Source organism: Nilaparvata lugens, chromosome 1 (assembly GCF_014356525.2).
Source record: "Nilaparvata lugens isolate BPH chromosome 1, ASM1435652v1, whole genome shotgun sequence".
Taxonomy (NCBI): Eukaryota; Metazoa; Arthropoda; class Insecta; order Hemiptera; family Delphacidae; genus Nilaparvata; species Nilaparvata lugens.
In genome coordinates, this window is record NC_052504.1 from 409,050 (window position 1) to 423,185 (window position 14,136).

Here is a 14,136-nt window from a genome sequence, read left to right on the forward strand (position 1 = left end):
TAGTCGGCTTGTTAACAAACATCGGCTTGAAATTTGGAACATAAACGCCCTTAACATGGGATATCTCCTTATGCTAATCTCTTACCATGCGGTCCCCTATGAAACATCACACAATACAGCAGTTACAAACTTGATAAATATCTATTTATTGTACAAGCTTAGAACGTTCTTACTTATGACTATATGAGAAAAGTCAGCAACTGAAAAATATAAGTCGCACCTGACTACATATAAGTCAGCACCTGACTAAATATAAAGTCAGCACCTGACTGTCATTGGTTTGATATCCTTGAATGTCTTAGACAAAAATATAAAGTCAGCACAAAAAAAGTAAGCACCTGACCAAATATAAGTCAGCACCTGACTAAAAAACAGTCAGCACCTGACTGTCATTGGTTTGATATACTTGAATGTCATTAGACAAAGCAACAGCTCTAAACATTTCTATAGCGAGGTCCACATTATAATGGCAGAGTTTGATTAGCATGGATTGCTATCCTTGTCTATCATTCAACAAAGCTGATAGCGCCATCACTTTTTCGCTTTGCTCTGTTGTCAGATCATCTTTTACCAATGTGAATTAATATTAATCAACAAAATATTTCATCTTATTATGAATATTCATTTTGAAATTATTGAAAATATATGTCTTGCCTAATAAAATATAATGTGATTATTTAAAAAAAAATGAGATGAACATCAATATTACATCATTAACCTTATCAGCTACCGTCTATAGAAGGCATTGAGAAGACAGAGGTTCTCCACTGCCATTATAACGTGGACCTCACTATAGTTTGTGATTCATGAAATAAAAATGGTGTTTTCTTGTATCACAGCTGCTACGAACTATAAAAGGCAGTGGAAACGTAGAAATGGCAGCATTGCTCACTCCTATAATCCTACTGACTCTATAACGTGAATCTCACATCTCACTATAGACGTAGAATAAAACTTAGGGTCGAAACACACGAGCATTCTTCAAAAGTCGGCAAGGCGATGATAGGACAGGAAGCTCTCCGATTGGTTGTTTCTCAATACGCCAACCCATCAACCAATAGGAGAGCTTCCTGTTCTGTCATGCCGACTCGTCTGAAAAAACGCCTCGTGTGTCTCAGCCCTGAGATATCCAATTAGGTAGACTTACGTCGCTGAGGTCGCCTTCTCCGAATATGTTTAAGGTAAGCCGCGCAGAGAGTTGATTGTGTCAAGCAGAGCCGGAAGACTAGAGATACCACGTAGCCGAAGGTACCACCTCCCATCTGAAATACAGACATACATCAACATCAAAATCAAAAAAATCAATCAATTTATTTGCCATAAAATACTTACAATTATGAATTGTCCTCTAAATACAATTTGACTTTGAAATAATATTTCTGTAATAAACACAATGTCAATCAAATTATAATAGAAAAAGCAAAACATCAAGCTTTCTTATCATTCGAGGCTCGACTAGCATAAGTTAAGAACTTGTACCTAGCCGATATAAAGTTATGCAGATATTTGTAAGACATAATATAATTACCAAACAAAACATTATTATTAAATTTTCGGGTATAATATATTATAATATATTGAACAATAATTGATTTTCGTTGTAGAAAACTCATATCTAGTGAATAGTCCCGATTTCAGTGAAATAATGTAATATAATGATCATAATAAATGTAGTAATAATAGTTATAATGATAATCTAATCCTATAGGCTATTAAAGAGAAGTAAATAAATAGGTAAAGATGGAATCTGTTTTGATCGAATGACGTAAAAGTAACAATGAGGTGGTCCATATGGCTAGAAGTAATGGAGGTAAAAATTTTTTATTTATATTCCTAAGTCAAAGAAAATCATTTCTTGAACTAAAGCAATTGAGAGGTCGAAAAAAAGGAAAGCTCCAGGAAATGACGGAATTCACTATGAATTGTATAAGGCCCTACCAGAAGTTTGGCTACATCAATTCCATCATTCCATCATCAACATCAAATACATTTTGTAAAGAAGCATACAGTTGTATAGTTTTAACCCGTCAAGTGATGGGCTGTGCATACAGTGCACAACAGTATATTCCCATCTCTATTTTTTGGTTGAATATTTGAATATTGATATATACTTAAATGATGCCTAGAAGGTATTTTGTAATTTATTAGATATATTGATCGCACTGAGAAGACCTTTTGCCAGATGGTCACTGTTTAATGCTGTCAGCATTTGGTGTAGAAATATATCTACTCTCCGCACTATAGCTACAGACCTCTACTGTGTTGTATGCACAAAACGTGTTTCGACGGAAACAAACACTTCTAGCAAGAGCTCGCTGTCAACTGGACTTGCTCAATCTATTGAGTGGCCTTCAAGAAGGTATGGGAGGAGGGTAATTGTGGGGGAGGAGGTCTGATGACGCAGAAGTGTGTCTACACAGTAATAATGAAATCGTCTGTGCACTGTATGCACCCATCACTTGAAGGGTTAACAGTTACACCAAACAATAGGAAAACATAATATATTCATATGAATTTTTAAATTACAACTTTATAACAATCTAATGAAATTCTAGGTAATAATTCAAATTGCACTTCAACTTTCTCTACAGGTAGGTTTTCCATAGCAGACTACAGACATGGTACTATAAGCTCTACTTCGTGAGACTTTCTGCTTGGCTGTCACAAAAAAATTTTATTCGATCTGAATAAATACTGGAAATTGTTTGGTGTAACTGTTAATTATTTATCGCATGCATCATGAGGGCAAGGCCTTAGGGCGGTTGCAGACGAACCACAATCGCATGTGGGACATGAGACCGACATACAACAGAGCAACACGACTAACGAAGAGACTTTCTCACTACATTCGAGAAAACGCTCTTCATGTGGGCCGCCACTGGAACCGATTTCCTCCGAATAGCATCGGTCGAAAACGGCCGAACTCATCCAAACGATCCCCCAACAAGAAAGCTATAGATGCTCGTCCATTGCAACAGGTTAATACGTCATGTACGGTCAAGTTATCAATCCGAATTGAAAGGGATGTCCCGGCTCTATCCGGTCGAAGTCGAGCTGAGACAACATCATCCTAACCTCAAAATGTTTCACAATCTTGTCTGTTTTTGTTTTTTTCAACTTGTCTCTTGTTCATGAAGTTTTAACTATAGACAATGGAAAGTTGATAAGTTTGATTCAAGAGCAACACGATCCCCCAACAAAGAAAGCTATAGATACTCGTCCGTCGCAACAGATTCATACGTCCGTGCACGGCCGTCTCCGGCCGATCAAGTCTTCGATCCGAATTGAATGGGATTTTCCGGCTCTATCCGGCCGAATTCGAGCTGAGACAACATCATCCTAAGCTCAAAATTGTTTCACAGTCTTGTCTGTTTTTGGTTTTTGAACTTGTTCTGTTTCATATTATTTATTATTTACCAATTCACTAGAAATTACAAAATAACACTTATCACTAATATACATTGGTGTGGCTGGAAAAAGAAGCCTTGAGCTCCAGCCACGAGTTCGAAAATATTCTTTAAATTGTGGTACATTTGCCGTGATAATATTCTAAAATACAAACATCTGAAAACTGTTGCACTAAGGGTAACCGTAAACCGATAACCGATTTTCATAAAGTTTTAACTATGGACAATGAAAAGCTGATAAGTTTGGTTCAAGAGAATGATCCATTGTGGGATATGCGACACAAAAGATATCATCGTCGTCGTGATGTTCAAAGGAATCTGTAGACAAATATTGCTGAACAAATAGGATCGGAAGTAAGATTATTGTAATGAAAAAGTAATTTATTGGATTTATAGAATAGAATTATAGTACCCTTTAAAATTGATAAAATAATAAAACAAGAATACAAATTGTAACGTAACTACTAGTTTCGGTGATCACACCATCGTCAGGTAATAAAAATAAATTTCCAATAAATGTTACAATTTGTATTCTTGTTTTATTAGTTTATTAATTTTAAAGGGTACTATAATTTTATTTTATAAATACAAGAAAGTAGCCCTGAATTCATAAATTTTAAAAATTTAGTGGATATTTGTTTATTCAATTATTTTCAAAATCTCAATATAATCATTGTTTATGAAAAATGTTGGTGACTATGATAGTAGTTAATTCAATAATTGGCAACCAGCCTACTACTGGACTAGACTGACGTAAACGGTTCCAATGGACGAGCATATTCGGCCGAATTAACTGCCGGCAGATTCGTCCGATCCAACGGCCGAACGGATCGGTTGAATACGGTTCCAGTGGACGGTTACCCTTAGTGCAACAGTTTTCAGATGTTCGCTCTCATACTCGGGTGTTTCAAAGTCCCTCAATGTAGGTCTTGATTCAATTTTAACAATAAAAATTTGTAAAATTGAATTTATACTTGAATTGCTTGGAAATTAAAATTTCATATTTGAAATCAAATTTGTACTTCATAATGTCAAATTCTGACACACGGTACACAATAATGTACCAAATACAATTACAATTAACATCCTCGGTAAATTGAGAATCTATATGCAAAATTTCAAGTTAATCAGTCCAGTAGTTCAGACGTGATGAAGCATCAAACATAATTTCCCATCCCGTACGTATATAAACCAGTTCGTTCCTTTATTATAGTATAGATAATGTGATGGAGGAAGACAACGTCATTGGGATAAGACATGATCTTAGTATATTTTGAAGTTTTTACATTTTGACGCAATCCATCCAGGTAGTGGTGATAGTCATGATGGAGATCACTGAATTACTGAAGTGAATCGGGTCGATGTCAAACGAGAACACTGACAGTTGAAGACTCTTCTAAAAGGCAGAAGCAACAGTTGGACTGCAACAGTCCAGAACTCCTGATAGAGTCCTGGAATGTCACCTGCAAATGACGACAGATGAGGACTCTTTAGTTTTTGTTCAGCCCCGACAGTTGAGGACTGCGACAGTCCAGGTCTCCTGGTAAAGTGTCTTGGAATGTCGCCTGCACCAGGCGCCAGTTGAGGACTCTTTAATTTTTGCACAGCCTCGACAGTTGAGAACTGCGACAGTCGTCTGCGCCAGGCGTATGTTGAGGACTCTTTCAAAAGCACAGAAGCGACACTTGAGGACTGCGACAGCCCAGGACCCCTGATAGAGTCATGGAATGTCGCCTGTGCCAGTTGAGGACTCTTTAATTTTTGTTCAGCCCCGACAGTTGATGACAGCAAAAGTCCAGGACTCCTGATGAGTTCTAAAATGTCGCCTGCGCCAGGCGACAGTTGAGGACTCTTTAATTTTTGCACAGACCCGACAGTTGATTATAGCGACAGTCGAGGACTCCTGATGAGTCCTAAAATGTTGACTGCGCCAGACGACAGTTGAGGACTCTTCCAAAAGCACAGAAGCGACAGTTGAGGACTGCGACAGTCCAGGGCCCCTGATAAAGAGCCCTGGAATGTCGCCTGCGCCAGACAACAGTTGAGGAATCTTCAATTTTTGCACAGCCCCGACAGTTGCGGACTGCGACCGTCGAGGACTGAAAATCAGTCCTCGACTGTCGTAGTCCTCGACTGTCGTAGTCCTCGACTGTCGCGTCCCCAAGTGAATCTTACAAGCACACTCACCGATAAGCGGAAGGCGGCGATATGAACACATGTTGCGCGACCGTGTCAGTGAAGACAGTGGGCGGTTGACTCTCGGTGGAGGCGAACACAGTTGGCCGACCCTCACGAATGTTCAGCTGGTCTTGCACGGCCACCTCGAGGTCCCACGAGTGCCGCTGCAGCACGTCACGACACACCGTCATGTTGTCGATCCCCGTCAGGTCCTGAAACATGTCACGTACCAGTGTTGGAGTGAGATAATGCTGCAACATGACTCACAACAAGTTAGAGTGATATGACGCTGCAACATATCGCTTCTACAAGTTGTTTGATTCCGAATGATAAAATCAATCCTTTTCACTTACCGTTTATTATTATTACACTTTGGTTGGATTGTATTGTCATGTTGAGCTTTGTTTGATTTATGTATAATTATTTATGAGTGTGGAATAAATAAATTTGAATTGAATTTGTTTTTAATAGCAATACTGAGGGTGAAGCCCACATAAGCTCTTAGGCTTGTGCGTGGGTAATGAGTGAGAGGGATGATGATGAGATATTGAATGAAAAAGACTAAGAAATTGTCAAAAACCACTGATTTATTGATAATTAGAAAGACCGGACCATTGTCGATCTCTGATAAACTCTATCAGAGATTGACAATGGTGTAATAACCGAAACCGGTCTTTCTAATTATCAATAAATCAGTGGTTTTTGACAATTTCTTAGTCTTTTTCATTCAATATGAATAATTACCACAATATGAACTACTCAACTACACAAAAAGTGAAAAAAAAATGATGATGAGAGATGACGACTACTTTTTAGGTTTTATCGGGAACGATGGCTTATCGTCTTCTCCGAAAGACGGGGTAGCCGTATCTATGTGATCAAAAACGTTTTGCCTCGGTCGAGATTCGAACTCGGGTTCTCTTGATTATTAGACCGGCGCATTATCACTTACTCCAACGAGTCACCCAATTGATATAGTGAGATGACGTTGCGTTGAAGCCCGTTCGCGAAAAAGAACAAAAAGGAGAAGAGGAGAAAGCGGAGGTAGAGAAAGAGGAGGAGTAAGTGGTGAAGAAAAAGGAGGAAGTGCAGGGGAACGAAGAGGAAGATGAAGAATAAGAAGAGGAGAAGGAGACAGAAGAGGAAGATGAAGAGGAGAAGCAGAAAGATGGGTAGAGAAGATACCAAGACAGGAGTGCCGTGGCCATTTGAATGGTGAAAGATATATTCAAAGAAGGTAGAGATTTAAGGGAGGAAGTAAAGTATGAGAAGGAGTAGGTAGAGGAGAAGTGGGAGAATGGTGAAGAGGAGGAGGACGAAGAGGAGTAGAAGGAAGAGAAAAAGGAAGATGAGGAAGACAGGTTGAAAAGACTACAAGACAGGATGGCCAACCAAATTTTAATGGAGAAAAAACATGGTTACCGACTCTGACATATTTAACATGATACATAAAACAGGAGAAACTATGGCATATTTGATATGATACAAGAAAAAACAGGAAAAAAGTTATACCAACCAATTCTGCCTAACGTTACAAAAAATATACCTATAAGCCACTGAATTTATAAGAACCAATGATATAGATTTAATGAGACACGTTTGTTTCAAGTTCATTTTCATAGCCTATAAGAGATGGAAATGCCAACCTCATTGGAAAAGGATAACATCATAACCTGGGTAGAATAAGAATAAGACGAATATGTGAGAAAAACTCTATGAATATTTAAAAATCTTTTCATATATTTATTTATTCTTAAAATTACAAATAAATACTCTCGATATAAATCTATGATGAGGCAACTTCGGGTAGCTAAGTTAGCAAAACAATCACTGCAATATGGTAATATCATAGAATAAGTATAAGAATGTGTATGGCTTTTATAAAGTAAAATCTAAGTGAATCCGTTTGTAATTTGAAAAAATGGATTACTATTAATATGAAACTACCCAAAATTTATCTTTGTAAAGGCGACAGTGGAAAGTCTTTGACAAAGTTCTAATTTAGACAATTGCGAATTGTAGATAAAAGCTAAAAACAGCATTTGCAAGGTTAAGTTAAACTGAAAGATATCTGTAGAAATTTTGATGTTGGATACAAGAATACTTATATACTTAATACAAAGAAAACAGAAGATCAACAAAGATAGTAGAAAAATCTATTTTGAAACAGGAATTCCATTATTGAGAGTACCGTGGTGTTCTATCAACAATTCTGAAAATAAATATGAATCAAATATTGTATTGAAATTGGAATATTATAAAAGAAATACAATGAATTCCAAAATAAATAACTAGGCTATTTAAAAATGATTTATTGCTGAACGAATCTTAACCTGAAACTGGAGAATCTTATCAGTCTGTTCCGAAGTGAGACTCATTGCTAGGTTGTCCATCTTGCAGTCAATCAATGTTCAATTCTTTACACTTTTTGTCACAAAACAAATTCTTGCATTGTTTTTTAAACAAACTAATTTACAAAGAATTTAATATTATAGATTTGGAAGTATTACTGCTTTAATGCAAAATGAATGCTCTGTCATTTCTGTCCGATTTCACTCAAACTCAAGAGCAACTTGATTTTGACCTCATTTTTTGGTAGCACTTCTTGACAGCAAACCATGACGGTACACAACAGATATAAAAAGAAAAAATTGAAGCTCTTTGAAAAAAATTGGTTATTCAATTAGTTTCAATTTTCTCATAAATTCTTGTTTTTTATGGTGATACAAACAGCTCTCTTCTCTTTCCTGTGCTCAAGTAGTGAGAAGCACTCTATGGTCTTTTCTGGTCTGGGTGCTTTGTGTTTCTGTTCTGTGTTCTGTCTTCTGTAACTGACTTGTTGAAAACTTGAAAATTTCAACCGCATTGTAAATTTAAATTTAAAATAATTATCTAAACCCTTTCAAAAAATAACAGTTCAAAGTGATCTCATCTTAATATTAACAGTGCTATTTCTCAAAAAGTCGCTATGCGAGAAGCATAGTCTCCAACAAAGTTTTCAACCACCCGCCAATTATTTTGAGGTTATAAATTACATTATTTATTTTCATTAATTACTGGTATAAATTACTATAATTACAAGACTTTCATAGCATTAATTTTGTACCATGCCATTTTTAGTATTAAGTTCCTTTTTCCTTTGGTTTTAGAATGTTCAAAACTAATTTACCATAATGAGCAACTACGGTATCAGTGTAGCCTAGGTTATAGAATAATCAAAGCCGGTTACAACTTGTATTTTATTCATAAACACAATCTTATGGTCATACAGACACTGTTATTTTCAATTCTCCAATACTCATAAGTTATCCTTGTATCTGACCTTCATTTGGATTTCCTGCTTTCTAATTGTTTTTAGGATTTAGTATTTTAGGTCACCATAATGTAATCACAAGATGACAAGGACACGTCAAAAAATGAAAAAGCTAAAACTTAATAGCAAGTCACAACTACAGAAAGTCAAAATACAAATTCACCAGCGTGTTGTCCAACATTAAATCTCACTGATGGAATGGAGGATTGCTTTCACTTTAAATTACAATATACTCACATCTAAGAAAATTCATTTAACACTCTATCAATCTTAGTAGTGATAAACTATCTTCTAATAAAATTTCAATTATTAGGTTGAAAATTAAAGACTAGGATATTGAATGTTTACAAGACTTCAATTGCAAGCCTTTTCTAGAAATTTCCCTTTCAAACACTCAAGAAAAATTCACAAAATAATGCAATCAAAATATAGTTTAGAGTAATTTTTGTGTGTTTCAGGTAAATTTTTCATCCAATAAAATTTCAATTATTAGGTTGAGACGTTTCAGTTGTTGAAAATTAAAGACTTGAATATTGAATGTTTACAAGATTACAATCCTTCAACTACAAACCTTTTTTAGAAATTCAATTTTCCTTTCAAACACTCAATAAAAATATACAAAACAATGCAATCAATATAGCTTTAAAGTGATTTATTTTGTGTTTTTCAGGTAAATTTGTCACGATGAATGATGAACTGCTGGAACGGTCATTGCGACTACTGGATGAAACCACAAGGACTCCAATATCACATGCTTTTCGGGCTCCAAGATCAACCAATAATAGCCCAAGTGAGTATTGTCCACAAACCAGCCTACAAATCCAAGTTAGCAGTCCATCTTGTTAGGTACTTGTGTCTGTCTTCCTCACAGTCTGATGGCTGAGGTGTTGTCATTTTTCTTTTTCACGGCGGGTGATTTCTCCATGAGTATGTCGTGTAAGCCTATGTTGAAATGTATGCTCTTCAACATCCTCCTCTCCAATGAGGTCCACGTTAATGGCAGTTATTTGATTAACATCTGTGTTTCTATTCATGTCTATCATCCAACGAAGCAGATAGCACTAACCTTTTCTATAGCTCCGTAACGTTGCCAGATCGATTCTAACAATGTAGGAATATAATCAACTAGGATAATATTTTATCTCAATCAAGAAAATTTATTCAATCATTGGAAAATATATTCTCTTGGTGAATAAAATATAATCTATAATTTTAACCTTCCTATAAAATAATATTGTATGTTGGGTTTGATTGAATTTGAAATGTGTTTGTTTGGTCATTTTTTAGGGCTCTCAGGCAGTTTTCAGCCGAAAACGAGAAGTTCACATCCAAGAAAATCGACAGTGTTCGACTCATCAATCACACTCAACCCTGGAGAATTGTCGAGAATTCTAGATGGCATACCAGACAAAACAACTACCTTCAAAAATGTCCAAGGTACGTAATTGCTTTTATTCTTCTCCATTTTTCAAATTTTGATTCTTTTATATTCATTAAATACAATATAGCAAACAATACAATATATTAAGAAGCAATAGCCTGTTTTCCTTTTCTAAATCTTGTATTTTCATTGAATATACAGGGTGTTCTGGAAAAAGATGTCCATAAGTCAATTCCTCACATCAAAAGAAGAAAAAAAGTTCCAATTAATATAGGTCCGAAAATGCTTAGTTAACCAAGTTATACAGAGTAAAAGATTTCGTTTGAATTTCAGTTTCCCTGCTGAAACAAAGCCCTACGGGTATTTGTTGGCTGTTAATTAAGATGTACTATTTAGCGTACTTTATGTAAAATGAACTAAAAATTGAATAAAACCGTTTCCAGACCAGTAGCTACAGTAATGTGACGAAATACGCGAAACTTGGCTCCAAAAAACAAGTTCCTTTAAAGTTTGAAGCAGATTTACTACCTATGTTAAATGTACAATAAACACAAAATATTTCTTTACAAAACTTGTAGAAAGTTTTATTTATTTATTATTTATTTATTTACAATGCAATAACATTATAGAAGATGAAATAATAAGGTAGTCCTTGTGCTATTTTTCTTCCAAATTATAGGTGACAAAGTCCAAGATAAGGTTAGAATTTCGAAGAGGAAGATAAGTCTATAATAGACAAACGCAACCTTTTAAAAAAAAATAATCCTTAATATTACATTTGTAGAGAGAGTAACAGATTTTGTCTATTTTTAATGCGTTTTGTTTGTAATTGAGAATTATTTTTTAAAGGTTGCGTTTGTCTATTATATTTTACATCTTTTTATTATATTTAGCTACATCTTTCTCCTCAAAATTCAATTTTGTACAAGTTTTGTAATAGTATAGCCTATTTCGTACCTAGGGCCGAAAATGAGACTTTTCCGGCTCGAAATCGGTTTTCAAGTCCGAGGCCGTAGGCCGAGTTCACATCAAATCAGAATCAGCTGACTTCAAGGTTATTTTACAGCCCTAGAGACGTAAAAATTTTACCGGCCTGGTCAGAAAACAATCACTTTCGGCCTCCATATGACGCACGAAAACCAGCTCATTACATCCAAGTGGGGCGAAATAGTATATTTCGCACCTAGGGCCGAAAATGAGACTTTTCCGGCTCGAAATCGGTTTTCAAGTCCGAGGCCGTAGGCCGAGGACTAGAAAAGATTGAGAGCCGGAAAAACATTTTTGCCCATGGTGAGAACGTTATTTTTCGCCACACAGAAAAATAAACAATATAAATATGAGAATAATTGTTTATTAGGCACTTTCGAAAGCAAAACAGGAAGTTCATAGCTCTAGCAAATCTGAGGTAATCTGAATATTAGGAAATTTCCAAGTTTTTTTTTTATTTGATTTGTCTAAATAACCTAAAAGATTATGTTCAATTATGTAAGAGGTTGAGTTTATACTTTTTATTCTTCCAAATGACAATAAGATGATATTATTATAAATGTTTTGATTCTTATGAATAATAAACACAAATAATGAAGTTTTTTTATCAGCTGTTTTAGCACACTTGAAATTTGGCCAATCTGAATGTCAACGTCAACAATGCTTGTTGTCATTGACGTCGGAAGTTTAGGTTAGAAGTTCTATCCTACTCTGAAAATCGAATTTGAATAGTTTATAAGATATTCTACTGTTCGCAGAACTACTAGTATGTTGTATGTTGGGATTGATTGAATCTGAAATGTGTTTGTTTGCTCGCTTCATAGGACTCTCAGGTAGTTTTCAGCCGAAAACGAGAAGTGCACATCCAAGAAAATCGACAGTGTTCGACTCTTCAATCACACTGAACCCTGGCGAATTGTCGAGAATTCTAGATGGCATACCAGACAAAACTACTACCTTCAAAAATGTCCAAGGTACGTGATTGCTTTAATTCATTCATTCATTCATTCTTCTTCTTCTTCTTCTTCTTCTTCTTCTTCTTCTTCTTCTTCTTCTTCTTCTTCTTCTTCTACTTCTTCTTCTACTTCTTCTTCTCTTCTTCTTCTTCCCCAATCGGGAATGTGCAACTTGCGCCCAGCGGTCAGAATGTGTTTGGCCACTCACAGATTGAACGTAACAAAGTGAACGTCCGTGACGTCATCACGAGTGATGCCATTTTGCTCTCACCAGCAGCCGACATTACGTTCCCCGACTGAAGGAGCGAAATTCAAATTCACTACAGTATCCTAAGGAAGCTTCAAGCAAAACCCGACTGTATTATGACAACATATTTATTAGCCAAGTTAATGAGATACATATTTCTATCCTATAATTCCATTCTAATTGATATTGAAAGATTGGGCTAGAATCATGATTGTACGAACAATCATCATTAAGATACAGTCATCTTGAATGAATAATCTCTGTCAAATTGGTTCTAGCAAACACAAAAACACATCGTCTAATCATTCATTTTTATGTGTTGACTTTTCATTTCTGAATTTTTTTATGACAAGACAATGTGGGTGATAGAACGATATATATTTGAATACTTAAAACCTTCAAATACTAATAACTTTGAACCTCCGTCACTCAGCGTAGCAAACATATCAACACTGTTCATTTTCTCACTCATGGTGACAGCCTGAAAGAGTCAATATGTGCTAATTATCGAAAAATTGATGGGGTGGTGTGATTTTGACAAACCGGGGGATTCCCGGTCGTCAACCTTTTCAACATACTGTCAGAGCTGGAAATTCGATGTATTCATGATTTCAAAATTAGTCACAAGTTGAGATAAATCAATGGAACACTTTTGGAGTCGATTAGGAAGGAATGGTCGTCTGAAGCAGATGGTTGTCGGAAAGTTTATATACCGTTATCACTTCCAGAGAGAGAGAGAGAAAGAGTGAGAGAGAGACGGACAGACAAATAATGTGACTAGGAGTGATGACGTCACGACGTAAACAGTGTACGTGTGTATCGGAGCCATGTATCACTCCAATTTGACCGCTGGGCGCTAGTTGTGTATGTCCCCCCATTCATATGGGGTCGGAATATCCCTCCTTCAGCCGTCTCCTCCACAAAATCCTGTCCATCTCCTCCCCGTGTCACCAACCCCTCTCCTGCAGATCAGCCTCCACTCTGTCTCTCACCTTATCCATGGCTTTCATTCTTTTTAATTTTTCGAATATTTGATTATTTTTTATTTATTGAATGAAGCAAACAATACTATTGTGTGCGTTCTGTGTACAGTAAATTGTTCTAGTTCCAATCGTAAATTGTTCCGTCACGTGACTAGTGCAAAATGTTCCCATGGAACACCATTTCAAAATCGTTGGTTCAAGCTTTTGGCGCGCACTTATGAAGTTGATTTACACCAAAATGTGTCGTTTACTAGCTGCGTGGATGAAGAAAGGCTGTTTTACAAACTTACTGTCTAGAAAAGTGTGCATTTATTTCATTCCATTACTCTCAAATTTTCTATAGAGAAAAACTCATTCAACGAATGGTTATCAAACATCATTTTGTTGGTTATGTATTCTATGGCTATGCTATAGTAAACAAACTATCAGCGCATGCGTAGAGAAGCAAGCAGACTACAATTTAATCGACCAATGAGAGCTCAGATAGTTGGAACTGTAACAATAATTTACCAGGCTTCGACTGTGGGGCAGGAACTTGGAACTGGAACTGGTTTCTGGTACAGAATCTGTCAAAATTCTTCCCTTGGGACGCGGAACTTTTTACCTGGTAAATTGTGAATCGGACAATTTATCACATTCCATGCACACAGAACATGTTCACAAGCAATAGCCTGTTTTCATCTT

The 14,136-nt window shown here is 36.1% G+C and overlaps 2 protein-coding genes across 2 annotated transcripts in view; one reads left to right on the forward strand and one right to left on the reverse strand.

Moving 5' to 3' along the window:
• The window catches only part of LOC111060592 (FAS-associated factor 2-like), a 29,537-nt gene extending 21,390 nt beyond the window's left edge, over window positions 1-8,147 (reverse strand). Inside the window, exons 1-4 of the mRNA XM_039426888.1 lie at window positions 7,919-8,147; window positions 5,595-5,797; window positions 4,752-5,043; window positions 1,148-1,262 (exon numbers count right to left, since the gene is read on the reverse strand). Of these exons, the coding sequence (XP_039282822.1) occupies window positions 1,148-1,262; window positions 4,752-5,043; window positions 5,595-5,797; window positions 7,919-7,978 (670 nt within the window). The 5' untranslated portion in view covers window positions 7,979-8,147. The remainder of the gene's footprint in view (window positions 1-1,147; window positions 1,263-4,751; window positions 5,044-5,594; window positions 5,798-7,918) is intronic.
• Window positions 8,148-8,381: 234 nt separating this feature from the next.
• The window catches only part of LOC111044677 (nuclear pore complex protein Nup107), a 48,639-nt gene continuing 42,884 nt past the window's right edge, over window positions 8,382-14,136 (forward strand). Inside the window, 3 exon segments of the mRNA XM_039426894.1 lie at window positions 8,382-8,608; window positions 9,569-9,688; window positions 12,091-12,240. Coding sequence (XP_039282828.1) covers window positions 9,583-9,688; window positions 12,091-12,240 — 256 coding nt within the window. The 5' untranslated portion in view covers window positions 8,382-8,608; window positions 9,569-9,582.